Source organism: Coregonus lavaretus (assembly GCF_964263955.1).
Source record: "Coregonus lavaretus genome assembly, chromosome: 20".
Taxonomy (NCBI): Eukaryota; Metazoa; Chordata; class Actinopteri; order Salmoniformes; family Salmonidae; genus Coregonus; species Coregonus lavaretus.
This window is the reverse complement of record NC_140007.1, coordinates 42,686,841-42,702,565: the sequence shown is the minus strand read 5'-3', so window position 1 is coordinate 42,702,565 and position 15,725 is coordinate 42,686,841. Positions and strand designations below refer to the sequence as shown.

Here is a 15,725-nt window from a genome sequence, read left to right as displayed (position 1 = left end):
GGTTTGCAACTGCACATGGGGACAAAGATCGTACTTTTTGGAGAAATGTCCTCTGGTCTGATGAAGCAAAAATAGAACTGTCTGGCCATAATGACCATCGTTATGTTTGGAGGAAAAAGGGGGTGGCTTGCAAGCCGAAGAACACCATCTCAACCGTGAAGCACGGGGGTGGCAGCATCATGCTGTGGGGGTGCTTTGCTGCTGGAGGGACTGGTGCACTTCACAAAATAGATGGCATCATGAGGAAGGAAAATTATGTGGATATATTGAAGCAACATCTCAAGACATCAGTCAGGAAGTTAAAGCTTGGTCGCAAATGGGTCTTCCAAATGGACAATGACCCCAAGCATACTTCCAATGTTGTGGCAAAATGGCTTAAGGACAACAAAGTCAAGGTATTGGAGTGGCCATCACAAAGCCCTGACCTCATTCCTATAGAACATTTGTGGGCAGAACTGAAAAAATGTGTGTGAGCAAGGAGGCCTACAAACCTGACTCAGTTACACCAGCTCTGCAGGAGGAATGGTCCAAAATTCACCCAATTTATTGTGGGAAGCTTGTGGAAGGCTACCCGAAACGTTTGACCCAAGTTAAACAATTTAAAGGCAATGCTACCAAATACTAATTGAGTGTATGTACACTTCTGACCCACTGGGAATGTGATGAAAGTAATAAAAGCTTAAATAAATCATTCTCTCTACTATTATTCTGAAATTTCACATTCTTAAAATAAAGTGGTGATCCTAACTGACTTAAGACAGGAAATTTTTACTAGGATTAAATGTAATGAATTGTGAAAAACTGAGTTTAAATGTATTTGGCTAAGGTGTATGTAAACTTCCGACTTCAACTGTATGTTTGTTTTTGTAAACCCAGCCCCCGTCCCCGAACTAGGATTTTGCCACTTGGTAGGCCGTCATTGTAAACAAGAATTTGTTTGTAATTTACTTGCCTAGTTAAATAAAGGTTAAATAAAAAAAATACAACAAATTGACACAAAGAGAAAGACAATAGTTGAACAGTTTTGAACAAATTAATTTCATCAAAAATGAAGGAGAAGCAAGAGAGGAGAAAGAGCTAGCTATATTTTGTTGTAGTTTTTTCATGTTCACTTACTTTGCTAGTGAATGCAACTAGCTTGTTTAGCCTACTCAAACACACGGCTCAAACAGAGAGGGATGCTTTGTTAGCTAGCTTGCTATGGCTATCCAACACTGGAACTCTTCCAAGTCAGGCTAAGCTTTTGGTTTTATAAATGTATTGCCACCGGGTCCCACCGGCGTAACTGCTAAAGTGCTTGCTGACTGTACACTGTACTGCATGATTGTAGCGGGTTTACTAACGCGTTAGTTCTAGTAGCTATGTTGACTATGACGTTAGCTAATATGGTGACAACGATGTAGTCTGTGTGTAGTGGTTATGGTAGGAAGGTATGGCTTGGAAAATGTTTTTTTCCGCCTGGTCATAGACAGCTGTTGAAGTCCACAAGTGAAGGGAAAAGGTGAGAAGAGGAGAGCGCATAGATGCGAGAAGGAATTATACAACAAGCAAAGTGATCATGCTGTTTGTATGTGGCTGCTATGAAAGTGAACTGTGTTTGCGGGTGATCAGGGGTGTATTCATTCCACTGATTCTGTTAAAACGTTTCATGAACAGAAGCAAAAGGAACGAAACAGGGATAAACATACCTGAATTTGTCCAATAGAAACTCGTTTGCAACTGTTTGGACTAATGATTACACCCTAGATCAGATAGATACAGGCAAGAGTGTGCAAGGCGGTATTGAATGTGTCACTGTCTGTCACCTTGATTACTCAAATATTTCCCTCGACTTGTGCACCTACGTTGTAAACTTTCATTCGTACGCTAGGTTGTAGCAATCTAATGATGGGTATAGGGAAAATTAGAGTATTATGTAGTAGCCTAAACCTAGCCTGTTACATTGAGCTGGGTGTATAGAATATGAATTACAGTCATCCAATATGCTGTAATAGAAATAAGGCCATGCTCATAAAAAAGAAATAAATCGCCCTCCCTAATCTTAAACGGTACTGACCACCACTGCCTTCCATCATTCCTTGAGATATAAATGACAGGTGAAACCCATGTGGAGCCAATTCACCTGTCCAATCATGTCCAATCAGTATTTTATTTTTATTTATTTATTTAACCAGGTAAGTCAGTTAAGAACATATTCTTATTTACAATGATGGCCGACCAAAAGGCAAAAGGCCTCCTGCGGGGACGGGACTTGGATTAAAAATAAAATGCAAATATAGGACAAAACACACATCATGACAAGAGAGACAACACTGCATAAAGAGAGACCTAAGACAACAACATAGCATGGTAGCAACACATGACAACACAGCATGGTAGCAACACAACATGACAACACAGCATGGTAGCAACACATGACAACACAGCATGGTAGCAACACATGACAACACAGCATGGTAGCAACACAACATGACAACATTAAGTCTTCAAGGAAGGGAGGAAGGATGCACTTTTTAAAGGATTGTTAACACAATCCTTCTCGTTTGGAATCTCTGAAGAAATTAAGAATTGTTTTGGAATTTAGTCAATAATACAAGTCTGAAATATCAGGAAGTTCATTACACAAATGAACTTAACTGGCCTCCTCACACCCTTGCAGTTTTCACATTTTGCTTCAATCAATTTGCTTTATTCAATTGCATTTTTACAATGTAGCTGGGACACTTGAACATAAGAACATTAAGAAAGTTAGCTGGCCTAATTTTATTGGGGATCCTCTACTTATTCATCCCAAGAGGGGACATTGGATCTGTCACCATCAATACACTTACAGCAACAATATACATCATTTGTAGCTTGTTTTTGGACACAGGTCCAGGAATTGCTAAAGGATTGCAATATTTACCTGGAGCTAACCCTGCAGATAGCATTACTGGGTGATCTGAAAAGTCATAGTCAATCGATCAATAATATAATAATACTTTTAGCAAAAATGTTTATTTTCAATTTACAATCTGTAGAAACAATGAGAATAGAAAGGTTCAGAACTTTTGTAAAACATCACAGTACGGTTGAAATATATATGGCAAATAGAAATCCAATATGGATGGTGTTAAGAGATAGATGGGTGGTGTTGAATGGAGTTGAAGGATGGGACTAATAACAACAAGATAACTAATAATGTAAGCATACTGTGTCCATAATAAGTATATAGGTTATAGGTTGAGAGCTTTAGTGAAAGAGCACAGTTAGAAAGATATGACATAAAGAAGCAAACCAGATGGTTGAGGAAGTTCAGGAGTAAAAACAAACAAACAATGTATGTATGTGTGTATATATATATATATATATATATATATATATATATATATGTGTGAGAGAAAAAAAACATCTGGGGGATTGGAAGTGATGCAGACAAATACATTGATGGAAGTTACAATCTATCTGCAATATTAAAGCTCATCTACCTATCATCAGAGAGACTGAGCACTGATGGCTGGTGAAACAAGCACAACCCATGACTTACAGAGAAGCAAATGGATTCAATAGAATAGACTTTAAACCCATGGAATCAAAAACATAAATTCATTATCAATACAATGAATAATGGCATTGAATAATGTGCAAAGTATAATACAATATCTACAAAATACACACCAAAAGCAAAGGAACTGTACAATACAAATAACTACACAATCAAGGTGAAAAATCTGTCGATGTGCCCTTGAGCAAGGCACTTAAACCTAATTTGCTCCAGCGTACTACTATGGCTGACCCTGTAAAACAACACATTTCACTGCACGTATCCCGGTGTATGTGACAATAAATAATATATTTTGGGAGGATTGTAAGAAGAGAACTGTATGCAAAAGATTTGCATAAAACATTTGTCCCATTGGTATGCATCATGGGTCACACACTGCACCATTGCCTCTTGATGTTTATTCTGTGGGATTATACAAATCCATGGTCACAAAACAAGTAAGTGGAGTCCATTTTTCCATACCAGTGTCCAGGCCATGTCATTCATATGTCCTTTGCACAGTTTGTGTCAACAGAATCTACAGTACACCATCACCAGAAGCACAAGTTCCACAAGTTCCATGAGGATGTTGTGGGATCATCTGTAGATTTCCTCAAAGGGCAATTGCTCCAAGTTGTCCTTGTATTTTGCACCACCATCCAAAGACCAGGTGCAGTGTCTTACAAAATCTCCTTTGTGTTTTATTCCATATTACCTTCAACTGACTTGGACTGACCATTGAAATCATGGACACACCTGACCTTTCCTGGCCAGAACAGACCTGGCTCCTACTACGGTCTCCATCTTCATCCCCAGTATTGGAAGATGAAAAAAACATTGAAAAAAAATAGTTACGTTTTAGTGTTTCAGGTTGTCTATCAAGGTCATGGTCTTTTTAATCTGTACACCACAAAACAAATATGCCAGCCTCCAACATTTATTTAAAAATTTAGTCTAGATCACATTTACCGTGTAGTGTACAGAAATTGGGCCCTACTGCCTAGTCTAGTTTTCAAGCCAATGAACCACACATTAGACTGGACTGTTCTGATGAATGTCCTGGAGGGTTGAATCTGGTAAGCATAACATTCATAAGTAGTCAAGTAATAAATCATAAATATTTTTAGTTCAAATCAGGCTGAAATTCATGAACTCAAGCATATGATTCTTATAAGTTATGATTCCTTACCTGTTCTTGTTCCCACAAACAGCATTGATGTTCCCTCTGTCTGATACCTAGTAAAAAGAAACCTAAACTCAATAAAACATAAAAACCGTTGGGGTAATATAAATTCCTGTCAGCCGTCTCCTTACCACATTGAGTATGATAGAAAATACTGTGGGGGTTATTCATTAACATACCTCTGTAGGGCTTTGTGTCTCTTGAAAAGGCCTCTCTGGAAAGGTACAATAATTAACATTGAGACAAAAACAAATTTAGAAATCGATAACATACACTGTATGGCATTGTCATGATTTTCAAAACATTCTTGTGTATTTCATTAATCTTGTGTGCTCTAGTATTTATATTTATTTATTTTAGTCATTTAGCAGATGCTCTTTTCCAGAGTGCATACATTTTTCATACTGTTCCCCCGTGTGAATCGAACCCACAATCCTGACGTTGCGCCATGCTCTACCAACTGAGCCACACGGGAACTTTACTGATACTCCCTGTATATAGCTCCATTCTTCTGTATTTTATTCTTGTGTGTTACCAAACTGCATCGTTTGGAAGGGCTCGTAAGAAAGCAAGTCTACACTCGGTGTATTCGGCGCATGTGACAAATAACATTTGATTTGATTTAGTGCTGGATATTTCTCACTTGTTCATCTGGGCAATTAAAACAATAAATGAAACTGTACAATTCACCAAAATAATCTCACCAGATACAGGATATGTTGTTTTTTTTCTTCTAATAACTACTGTCGTCACTGCTATCACAGCTAGTACCACCACCACAACAGGAGATATTATTGCAGCTATGGGAGGGGAGGTCTGTGGTCCGCATTCAGAGTTGGATGAATGAGTTCCAGGTTTAATTTGCTGAAGCTTCAAGGTATCACATCTATAATAAGAGAAACAGACCACTGGTAACTGACAATTTGGTCACCAAACTTTCAGTTTTACATTCCTATGTGAGCATATTATTGTAGTATTTAGTTTATATTTTGAGGGAAATAACCATTTACTTACTCTGTGTATGTTTGGCAGGATGTAAATGATCCATTTGAATAAGTATCACCAGTGCAGTCAGCACACACAGTATCTGTAGATGTTGTTCCTGCACAAATACATGTTGAAACGTTAATTAATAATTGCATTCGTTTTTTCCCCCACTTCTTTAATTCCATTAACTGTTAATGATTATTCACACTGAAGTTAACAACTTGACTCAAATGAATTATGACAACACAATTAGTATAATGAGTGAGACAGAAGACCAACCTGTGTGGCTGATGTATTGACCAGGTTTACAGCTGCTTTGTCTCTGGGCTGCTCTACAACCATCCTTAGTTGGGTCTAGACAGTAGAACCCCTCCAGTGTCCCACAGACAGTGTCTGATGAAGGTCTACATGGCTGCTTTACCATCAAACCCAAACCTATGGAGAAAACATGGCATGTATTATCTGATGCAAAATATGAGGCACATTTAATTTATACTAACTGACATATCCTCATAGCACAACAGCATAGACTAACATGTCAGTGTTTGTGTGTGGGTTTCAGGACCACTCTTACCTGGATCACAGTTGGTACACACTTTGCATTTCATGAGACCATTGGGCTCATCAAGGAATGTAGAATCAACACAGGGCACACAGCTGGTGCTGGTGAATTCAGTACAATGCTTATAAACACGATTTCCTGCAGAAGAGAGAATCACAATGTCATGTTTTTCTGTTGGTGTTGATGATGTATTAATGTCTGGTGATTCATATGATGTAAAGAGAGGTTCCTTACCTGGTGAACACATGGGACAACATTCATCCCCTATTCTGTACTCGGCTCTACCACATGCAATACAGGATCCAATGCTTACAAGCACCAATATATTAGGTACCTGGAAGTAGAGAACATGTTAGAAAAAAATCACAAAAATCTAAACTGATGGTGTGTATTCATAAAACTTACAGAAGTAGTATCTGCAAATTCAGTCAATAGATGTGAAAATGTACTTCTATTAAGGTTTCAGTAAAATGGACAGAACTAGTAGGCTAATAATAACTCTGATTTATATTTTATAGAGGAAATATTTACATTGATCAATTGTTTTTGAAAGATGCCAAGCCACAAAATGTGCAAATCAGAAATGTTTCACTTACAGTCCATATCAAGCTTTCAAACTGTGTCATGGTTCCTCAATCCTCACCAACTCATTTGGGAAGTTTTTAGGAATTTTGAAGTATGGAGATGAACAGCTGGTCCTTTTGTGGCAGGGCTGAAATGCAGTGGAAATGTTTTTTGGGGATTAAGTTCATTTTCATGGCAAAGAGGGACTTTGCAATGAATTGCAATTCATCTGATCACTCTTCATAACATTCTGGAGTATATGCAAATTGCCATCATAAAAACTGAGGAAGCAGACTTTGTGAAAATTAATATTTGTGTCATTCTCAAAACTTTTGACCACGACTGTACTAGGAATATATACACAATAGGAATATGCAGTATATGCTGGGATGTGCAATAAAGTCAATAGTAGCAGCAGTATTGACCGTGTGTGTGTCAGTGTGTCTCTCTCTGTGTGTGGTATTCCTACCTCCACTACACTTGACTCTGTAGCAGCAGCTGAGCTGTCTGTGCTATGACTAGCATCACTGGGAACAGAGGAGGAGGGGACCACACTGCCTGTACTGGTCTCATCAACATCCTAGTTGTGAATGAATAAACACATACATATTAGACCAAGAAGAAAATCACTGAATAAATGCCTTATAGATCAGTGGTTTTCAATGTGGGGGTTGTGGCTTCCTGGTGGGTAGGAAGTGGGAAACTGAAATAAAGCTATATATATATATATATATATATATATATATATATATATATATATATATATATACAGTGCATTCGGAAAGTGTTCAGATCCCTTGACTTTTTCCACATTTTGTTATGTTACAGCTTTATTCTAAAATGCCATAATGACAAAGCAAAAACTTTTGTAAAGAAATGTTTGCAACAAAAAAAACATATATACGGAAATATCACATTTACATTAGTATTCAGACCCTTTACTAAGTACTTTGTTGAAGCACCTTTGGCAGCGATTACAGCCTTGAGTCTTCTTGGGTATGACGCTACAAGCTTGGCACACCTGTATACCTGTATTTGGGGACTTTCTCCCATTCTTCTCTGCAGATCCTTTTAAGCTCTGTCAGGTTTGATGGGGAGCGTTGCTGCACAGCTATTTTCAGGTCTCTCCAGAGATGTTCGATCGGGCTTAGGTTGGGCCACTCAAGGACATTCGGTGACTTGTCCCGAAGCCCCTCCTGTGTTATCTTGGCTGTGTGCTTAGGGTTGTTGTCCTGTTGGAAGGTGAACCTTTGCCCCAGTCTGAGGTCCTGAGCGCTCTGGAGCAGGTTTTCATCAAGGATCTCTCTGTACTTTGCTCCGTTCATCTTTCCCTCGATCCTGACTAGTTTCCCAGTCCCTGCCGCTGAAAAACATCCCCACAACATGATGCTGCCACCACCATGCTTCACCATAGGGATGGTGCCAGGTGTCCTCCAGACGTGACACTTGGCATTCAGGCCAAAAAGTTCGATCTTGGTATCATCAGACCAGAGAATCTTGTTTCTCATGGTCTGAGAGTCTTTAGGTGCCTTTTGGCAAACTCCACGTGGGCTGTCATGTACCTTTTATTGAGGAGTGGCTTCCGTCTGGCCACTCTACCATAAAGGCCTGATTGGTGGAGTGCTGCAGAGATGGTTGTCCATCTGGAAGGTTCTCCTATCTCCATAGAGGAACTCTGGAGCTCTGTTAAAGTAACCATCAGGTTCTTGGTCTCCTCCCTGACCAAGGCCCTTCTCCCCCGATTGCTCAGTTTGGCCGGGCGGCCAGCTCTAGGAAGAGGCTTGGGGGTTCCAAACTTCTTCCATTTAAGAATGGTGGAGGCCACTGTGTTCTTGGGGACCTTCGATTCCCCAGATCTGTGCCTCGACACAATCCTGTCTCAGAGCTCTACGGACAATTCCTTCGACCTCATGGCTTGGTTTTTTCTCTGACATGCACTGTCAACTGTGGGACCTTTACATAGACAGGTGTGTGCCTTTCCAAATCATGTCCAATCAATTCAATTTACCAGAGGTGTACTTCTATCAAGTTGTAGAAACATCTCAAGAATTATCAATGCAAACAGGATGCACCTGAGCTCAATTTCGAGTGTCATAGCAAAGGGTCTGAATATTTATGTGAAAACCAGTTTTTGGCTTTGTCATTATGGGGTATTGTGTGTAGATTGTTGAGGAAAATGTTTTATTCAATCCATTTTAGAATAAGGTTGTAACATAACAAAAGTCAAGGGGTCTGAATACTTTTCTGAATGCACTGTATATATACACACATATTTTAATAGGATACATATAGCATGTATTTAATAGTTATGCCTTTGCCTATTCAATCTGGTCACTAACATTGTCTTATGGCATTGCACCAAATTATTGTCTCAAAAACAGCAGGTTAGTATTTTTTTGTCATGAATCTTGTTCTGGAGGCAGCTCTGCAGTGGTCCCTAGCTGGCACACCCACAAAGTCATAAAATCTGATTGTAAACCTAACCCTAAACTTAACCCTAACCTTAACCACACTGCTAACTCTAATGACTAACCTTAAATTAAGACCAAAAAGCACACTTTTGTTTTAATAAATGTTTACAATATAGCCAATTTTGACTTTGCAGCTGGCCTATTTAAGGGGAAATTGCTTAGTTCTGCCTCCAGGACAAGACCCATGACTAATGATCCTCTATTTGGGAAGCCAGCAATCTGGGCGGAGCACGACGAAATAGGCCTAGCTGATTATTGAGTTTTGTCTGTCAGTGAAAAGCATCTAAAATGTGTGACGATAATGTGTCTTGAGTATAATTTAAAATATTGAGACAAGAAGAAGCAGAGAGGTGTGTGGCCAATATATGGGCGTCTTTCTCCAGAATGAATGAACTCAGCTCTCCAGAATGTGCTCTGCTGTCTCCAGACAATTCTTGAACATTCATTGTTTTATTGTGTGAATTGTTTGCCCTTTGTTTATTTATTTTGATCAATTCCCCATTACATATGTAACCAGTAGGCCTAGTGAATGTACCGTTAATCCCTGTCATTTGGTTACATTAATTACTGTTAATGCATGCATTACAATAATTTACCGTTCTCATTCTCGGAGTGGAAACGTTGTTTGCAACCTGCTACACTTGTGAGAAACACGTTTTGGTTTATTTCATAATCATAATTTAGGAGTTTTGTCCATTTTTTATTGTCTTTTGTTTGGAGTGCTCCATGTGAGCAGTGAGCATGTGTGGTTTCTCTGTGCTGATAACGTTGAGGGAGCGCGTGCCCCTGAGCACACCAACCTCCTGAGTTGATACAATGTTGCACTTCACTAGCATATCTCAGAAAAAATACATATCACATGTAGTGTTCCACAAGATTAGATTTTTGTTCCGGTACTGTTCAGTTTATATATGTTACCCCATTGCAGCGTTATCAGAAAGCACAGCATTGATTTTCACTGCTATGCAGACGACGCAACTTTACATTTCTGTGTCACCAGAGGATTTTAGCTCCACGGATATATTTATTAGACTATATTAGTGATGTAAATACTTGGATGGCTCACAACTTCCTCCAGCTAACTCAAGACAAGACTGAGGTACTTATTGTTGGAGCCAAAGCACAGAGCGAGAATCTGGCCGCACATTTTAATTCACAGGTAATAAAGATAAAACACAAGGTAAAAAACCTAGGTGTTATTTTAGATTCTGAACTCAATTACGAATATACACATTAGGAATGTGACCAAAATAGCTTTTTACCACCTGAGGAACATTGCCAAGGTACGGCCGTTTCTCTCTCAGGCTGATACAGAGAGACTCATCCATGCTTTTATTACAAGCAGGCTTGACTACTGTAATGGTCTCCGAATAGCACACATTACAGTTCCGTATGGAACAGCGGGGACTGTGGAGCGACACAAACATACACACACGCAATAACATACGCACTATACACACACGTATACATGGATTTTGTGTTGTAGATATGTGGTAGTAGAGTAGGGGCCTGAGGGCACACACTGAAGGTGTTGTGAAATCTGTTGTGAATGTATTGTAATGTAAATATAAATATATATATATATATATATATATATACAGTGGGGAGAACAAGTATTTGATACACTGCCGATTTTGCAGGTTTTCCTATTTACAAAGCATGTAGAGGTCTGTAATTTTTATCATAGGTACACTTCAACTGTGAGAGACGGAATCTAAAACATAAATCCAGAAAATCACATTGTATGATTTTTAAGTAATTAATTTGCATTTTATTGCATGACATAAGTATTTGATACATCAGAAAAGCAGAACTTAATTTTTGGTACAGAAACCTTTGTTTGCAATTACAGAGATCATATGTTTCCTGTAGGTCTTGACCAGGTTTGCACACACTGCAGCAGGGATTTTGGCCCACTCCTCCATACAGACCTTCTCCAGATCCTTCAGGTTTCGGGGCTGTTGCTGGGCAATACGGACTTTCAGCTCCCTCCAAAGATTTTCTATTGGGTTCAGGTCTGGAGACTGGCTAGGCCACTCCAGGACCTTGAGATGCTTCTTACGGAGCCACTCCTTAGTTGCCCTGGCTGTGTGTTTCGGGTCATTGTCATGCTGGAAGACCCAGCCACAACCCATCTTCAATGCTCTTACTGAGGGAAGGAGGTTGTTGGCCAAGATCTCGCGATACATGGCCCCATCCATCATCCCCTCAATACGGTGCAGTCGTCCTGTCCCCTTTGCAGAAAAGCATCCCCAAAGAATGATGTTTCCACCTCCATGCTTCACGGTTGGGATGGGGTTCTTGGGGTTGTACTCATCCTTCTTCTTCCTCCAAACACGGCGAGTGGAGTTTAGACCAAAAAGCTCTATTTTTGTCTCATCAGACCACATGACCTTCTCCCATTCCTCCTCTAGATCATCCAGATGGTCATTGGTAAACTTCAGACGGGCCTGGACATGCGCTGGCTTGAGCAGGGGGACCTTGCGTGCGCTGCAGGATTTTAATCAAATCAAATCAAATCAAATGTTATTGGTCACATGCGCCGAATACAACAGGTGCAGACATTACAGTGAAATGCTTACTTACAGCCCTTAACCAACAGTGCATTTATTTTAAACAAAAAAGTAAGAATAAAACAACAACAAAAAAGTGTTGAGAAAAAAAGAGCAGAAGTGAAATAAAGTGACAGTAGGGAGGCTATATATACAGTAAAATAAAGTGACAGTAGGGAGGCTATATATACAGGGGGGTACCGTTGCATAGTCAATGTGCGGGGGCACCGGCTAGTTGAGGTAGTTGAGGTAATATGTACATGTGGGTAGAGTTAAAGTGACTATGCATAAATACTTAACAGAGTAGCAGCAGCGTAAAAAGGATGGGGTGGGGGGGCAGTGCAAATAGTCCGGGTAGCCATGATTAGCTGTTCAGGAGTCTTATGGCTTGGGGGTAGAAGCTGTTGAGAAGTCTTTTGGACCTAGACTTGGCACTCCGGTACCGCTTGCCGTGCGGTAGCAGAGAGAACAGTCTATGACTAGGGTGGCTGGAGTCTTTGACAATTTTGAGGGCCTTCCTCTGACACCATGACGGCGTAGTGTGTTACTAATGGTTTTCTTTGAGACTGTGGTCCCAGCTCTCTTCAAGTCATTGACCAGGTCCTGCCGTGTAGTTCTGGGCTGATCCCTCACCTTCCTCATGATCATTGATGCCCCACGAGGTGAGATCTTGCATGGAGCCCCAGACCGAGGGTGATTGACCGTCATCTTGAACTTCTTCCATTTTCTTCCAGTTGTTGCCTTCTCACCAAGCTGCTTGCCTATTGTCCTGTAGCCCATCCCAGCCTTGTGCAGGTCTACAATTTTATCCCTGATGTCCTTACACAGCTCTCTGGTCTTGGCCATTGTGGAGAGGTTGGAGTATGTTTGATTGAGTGTGTGGACAGGTGTCTTTTATACAGGTAACGAGTTCAAACAGGTGCAGTTAATACAGGTAATGAGTGGTGAACAGGAGGGCTTCTTAAAGAAAAACTAACAGGTCTGTGAGAGCCGGAATTCTTACTGGTTGGTAGGTGATCAAATACTTATGTCATGCAATAAAATGCAAATGAATTACTTAAAAATCATACAATGTGATTTTCTGGATTTTTGTTTTAGATTCCGTCTCTCACAGTTGAAGTGTACCTATGATAAAAATGACAGACCTCTACATGCTTTGTAAGTAGGAAAACCTGCAAAATCGGCAGTGTATCAAATACTTGTTCTCCCCACAGCCTTAATTTTGCTGGACCCCAGGAAGAGTAGCTGCTGCCTTGGCAGGAACCAATAATAAATACAAATACAAATTACACCGGTTTTAAGGTCTCTCACTGGCTACCTGTGAGTTTTAGAATTCATTTAAAGATTATTCTATTGGTTTTTAAATCAATTCACGATTGTGCACCCCAACACATGCCAGACATGCTTTTAAGTTATGTACCCAGTATGTCCATCAGGTCCTCTGGCACTGGCCTTTTAACTATCCCAACGCCTAGGACCAAGAGGCATGGAGAGTCAGCTTATAGTTATTATGCCCCCAGCCTCTGGAATAGCCTGAGGGGGGCCGAAACTGTGGACATATTTAAAAGAGATCTTAAAACATACGTTTTTAGCTTTTTAGTCGTTCAGTTTTTACATTTAGCAGATGCTCTTATCCAGAGCATAAATAAAAATAAAAATAAATCATACTGGCCCCCCATGGGAAACGAACTCACAACCCTGGCGTTGCAAACGCCATGCTCTACCAACTGAGCTACATCCCTGCCGGCCAATCCCTCCCCTACACTGGGCCAATTGTGCACCGCCCCATGGGTCTCCCAGTCACGGCAGAGCCTGGATTCAAACCAGGATCTCTAGTGGCACAGCTAGCACTGCGATGCAGTGCCTTAGACCACTGCACCACTTGGGAGACTTAGGTTTTTTATCCTCTTATGTTTGTTGTTTAATAAAATAAAATATTTAATTCATTGTCATTATAATTGTTTTCCTGTGAAGAACATTGTGTTGCATTCCATGTCTGACATGTGGCGCAGTGGTCTAAGGCACTGCATCGCAGTGCTAACTGTGCCACTAGAGATCCTGGTTCGAATCCAGGCTCTGTCGCCGCCGGCCGCGACCGGGAGACTCATGGGCGGCGCACAATTGGCCCAGCGTCGTCCAGGGTAGGGGAGGGAATGGCCGGCAGGGATGTAGCTCAGTTGATAGAGCATGGCGTTTGCAACGCCAGGGTTGTGGGTTTGATTCCCACGGGGGGCCAGTATAAAAAAAATATGTATTCACTAACTGTAAGTCGCTCTGGATAAGAGCGTCTGCTAAATGACTAAAATGTAAATGTATAAATAAAGCTCGATTTGATTTGAATGTGTTCTTAGCAAAGGCTTTAGTTGAATTTTAACTTTTTGATTTTTATAATGTTTATTCAGTTTTATGATTAACCACGTGACAATACTTTTGAGAAACGAAAACGTGCATATAAAAAGAATCATAACTGGCACGCAGTTAACACTTATTTTTCTTAAAACTGCATTGTTGGTTAAGGGCTTGTAAGTAAGCATTTCACTGTAAGGTCTACACCTGTTGTATTCGGCGCATGTGACAAATACAATTTGATTTGAGATATGTAGAAATAAATTGTAAGCTTCCCCAAACTTGAAACTCAAGAGCTGCCTATGGTCTTTATTATAACACACATTATCAAAATTCGCAAGTGCGTGCACACAGGAGGTCCCGTGAAAAAAACGGGCCCGCATATAGAAATAAAATGCCCCTCCTACTGATTAGTTCTGCAGCAGCAGCTGGTCTGTCATTTCTCACAGACACAGCACTCGGACCAGCAGAACCAGCAGGCAGCAGGTATTTATCACTCTCTTTGATACCCGTTTGATTTTGAATGTGAATTTGCGCCACTTCAGCTCAGCCAATCAGAAAACCGGGCCGGCCCATCTCGGTAGGAGAACGGCCGTTGCCTACTGGTCAGCCAAATGCTCAATATTGATTATTGTGACAACAGAGAAATGTCAAAAAAGTCGTAGAAAAACAGGCCGATGAGCCGCCGGCCATGTTTATTTGTAGAAAAAAATCATTATTGCATTTTTTAAAATGTTCGACCAGCCCTATCTAATAAAAAATGGTCCGTCCTTTCTGCCTTTTCCCAGAATAATTGTCAGACGGCCAATTCGCCCTGGCAGCAAGCCAAAATAATTAATGGAGAAGACCTACGTCCGGTTCGCTATATTATTTTCTCTGTTTTGTTGTTACAAACAAGTAAGCTTTTAATTATTTTTCTTGAAAACGACAAGGCCAAAGCTTTTCATTTTTCAAAAACAGGGAAAAATCGACTGTTCAGCAGCGCACTTTCAAAACAGAAGGCAGTTGAGTCACCAGAGGCAGAACAGACATTGAAGAAAACAGGGAGAGAACAGCCTTGTCGTCAAATTACAAATACAGTCATTTATCATGATTAAAATATGTCATTATTCTTTCAGTTACTGCACTGAACATGTTAGGTAGGCTATTTCTATATATCATCAAATAATCCTTATCTTACCCTGCCTTGGTTCGTATTTTGACTGTTGTACTTTCACTTTCCAAATAACGTTTGCGAGAGGTGGAGGCAGGGCTGCTGATAAGACGCTATATAATTTAAAAGGATATTCCACCCCAGAATTAAAAATCATGAAACTCCTGTCAATTTGGTGAAACCCTACGTTGTATCAGTCGGTAAAATAAAACATTTCCCCATGATTTCACTTGTAAATTGTTCGCCTGTGAAAATCAGGAAATCGTGTTGGAACGCTTCATAGCGAACCATTATTGTTTTGACATTTTTTTTTTTTTTTTACATTTTAAGTCATTTAGCAGACGCTCTTATCCAGAGCGACTTACAGTTAGTGAATACATATTT

At 40.2% G+C, this 15,725-nt stretch overlaps 2 protein-coding genes across 2 annotated transcripts in view; both read right to left on the bottom strand.

Moving 5' to 3' along the window:
• The window catches only part of LOC311148027 (tumor necrosis factor receptor superfamily member 5-like), a 120,731-nt gene that overhangs the window by 40,969 nt on the left and 64,037 nt on the right, over positions 1-15,725 (bottom strand). The window lies entirely within an intron of this gene.
• Positions 2,992-15,575, bottom strand: LOC311148024 (tumor necrosis factor receptor superfamily member 14-like). Its single transcript, XM_084184908.1, has 11 exons — positions 15,369-15,575; positions 7,289-7,399; positions 6,852-6,967; positions 6,490-6,589; positions 6,268-6,393; positions 5,973-6,128; positions 5,721-5,808; positions 5,411-5,592; positions 4,886-4,920; positions 4,713-4,759; positions 2,992-4,596 (listed from the first exon to the last, which is right to left on the bottom strand). The coding sequence occupies exons 3-11, from the start codon at positions 6,879-6,881 to the stop codon at positions 4,536-4,538; spliced, it is 825 nt and encodes a 274-aa protein (XP_084041034.1). The 5' UTR covers positions 6,882-6,967; positions 7,289-7,399; positions 15,369-15,575; the 3' UTR covers positions 2,992-4,535.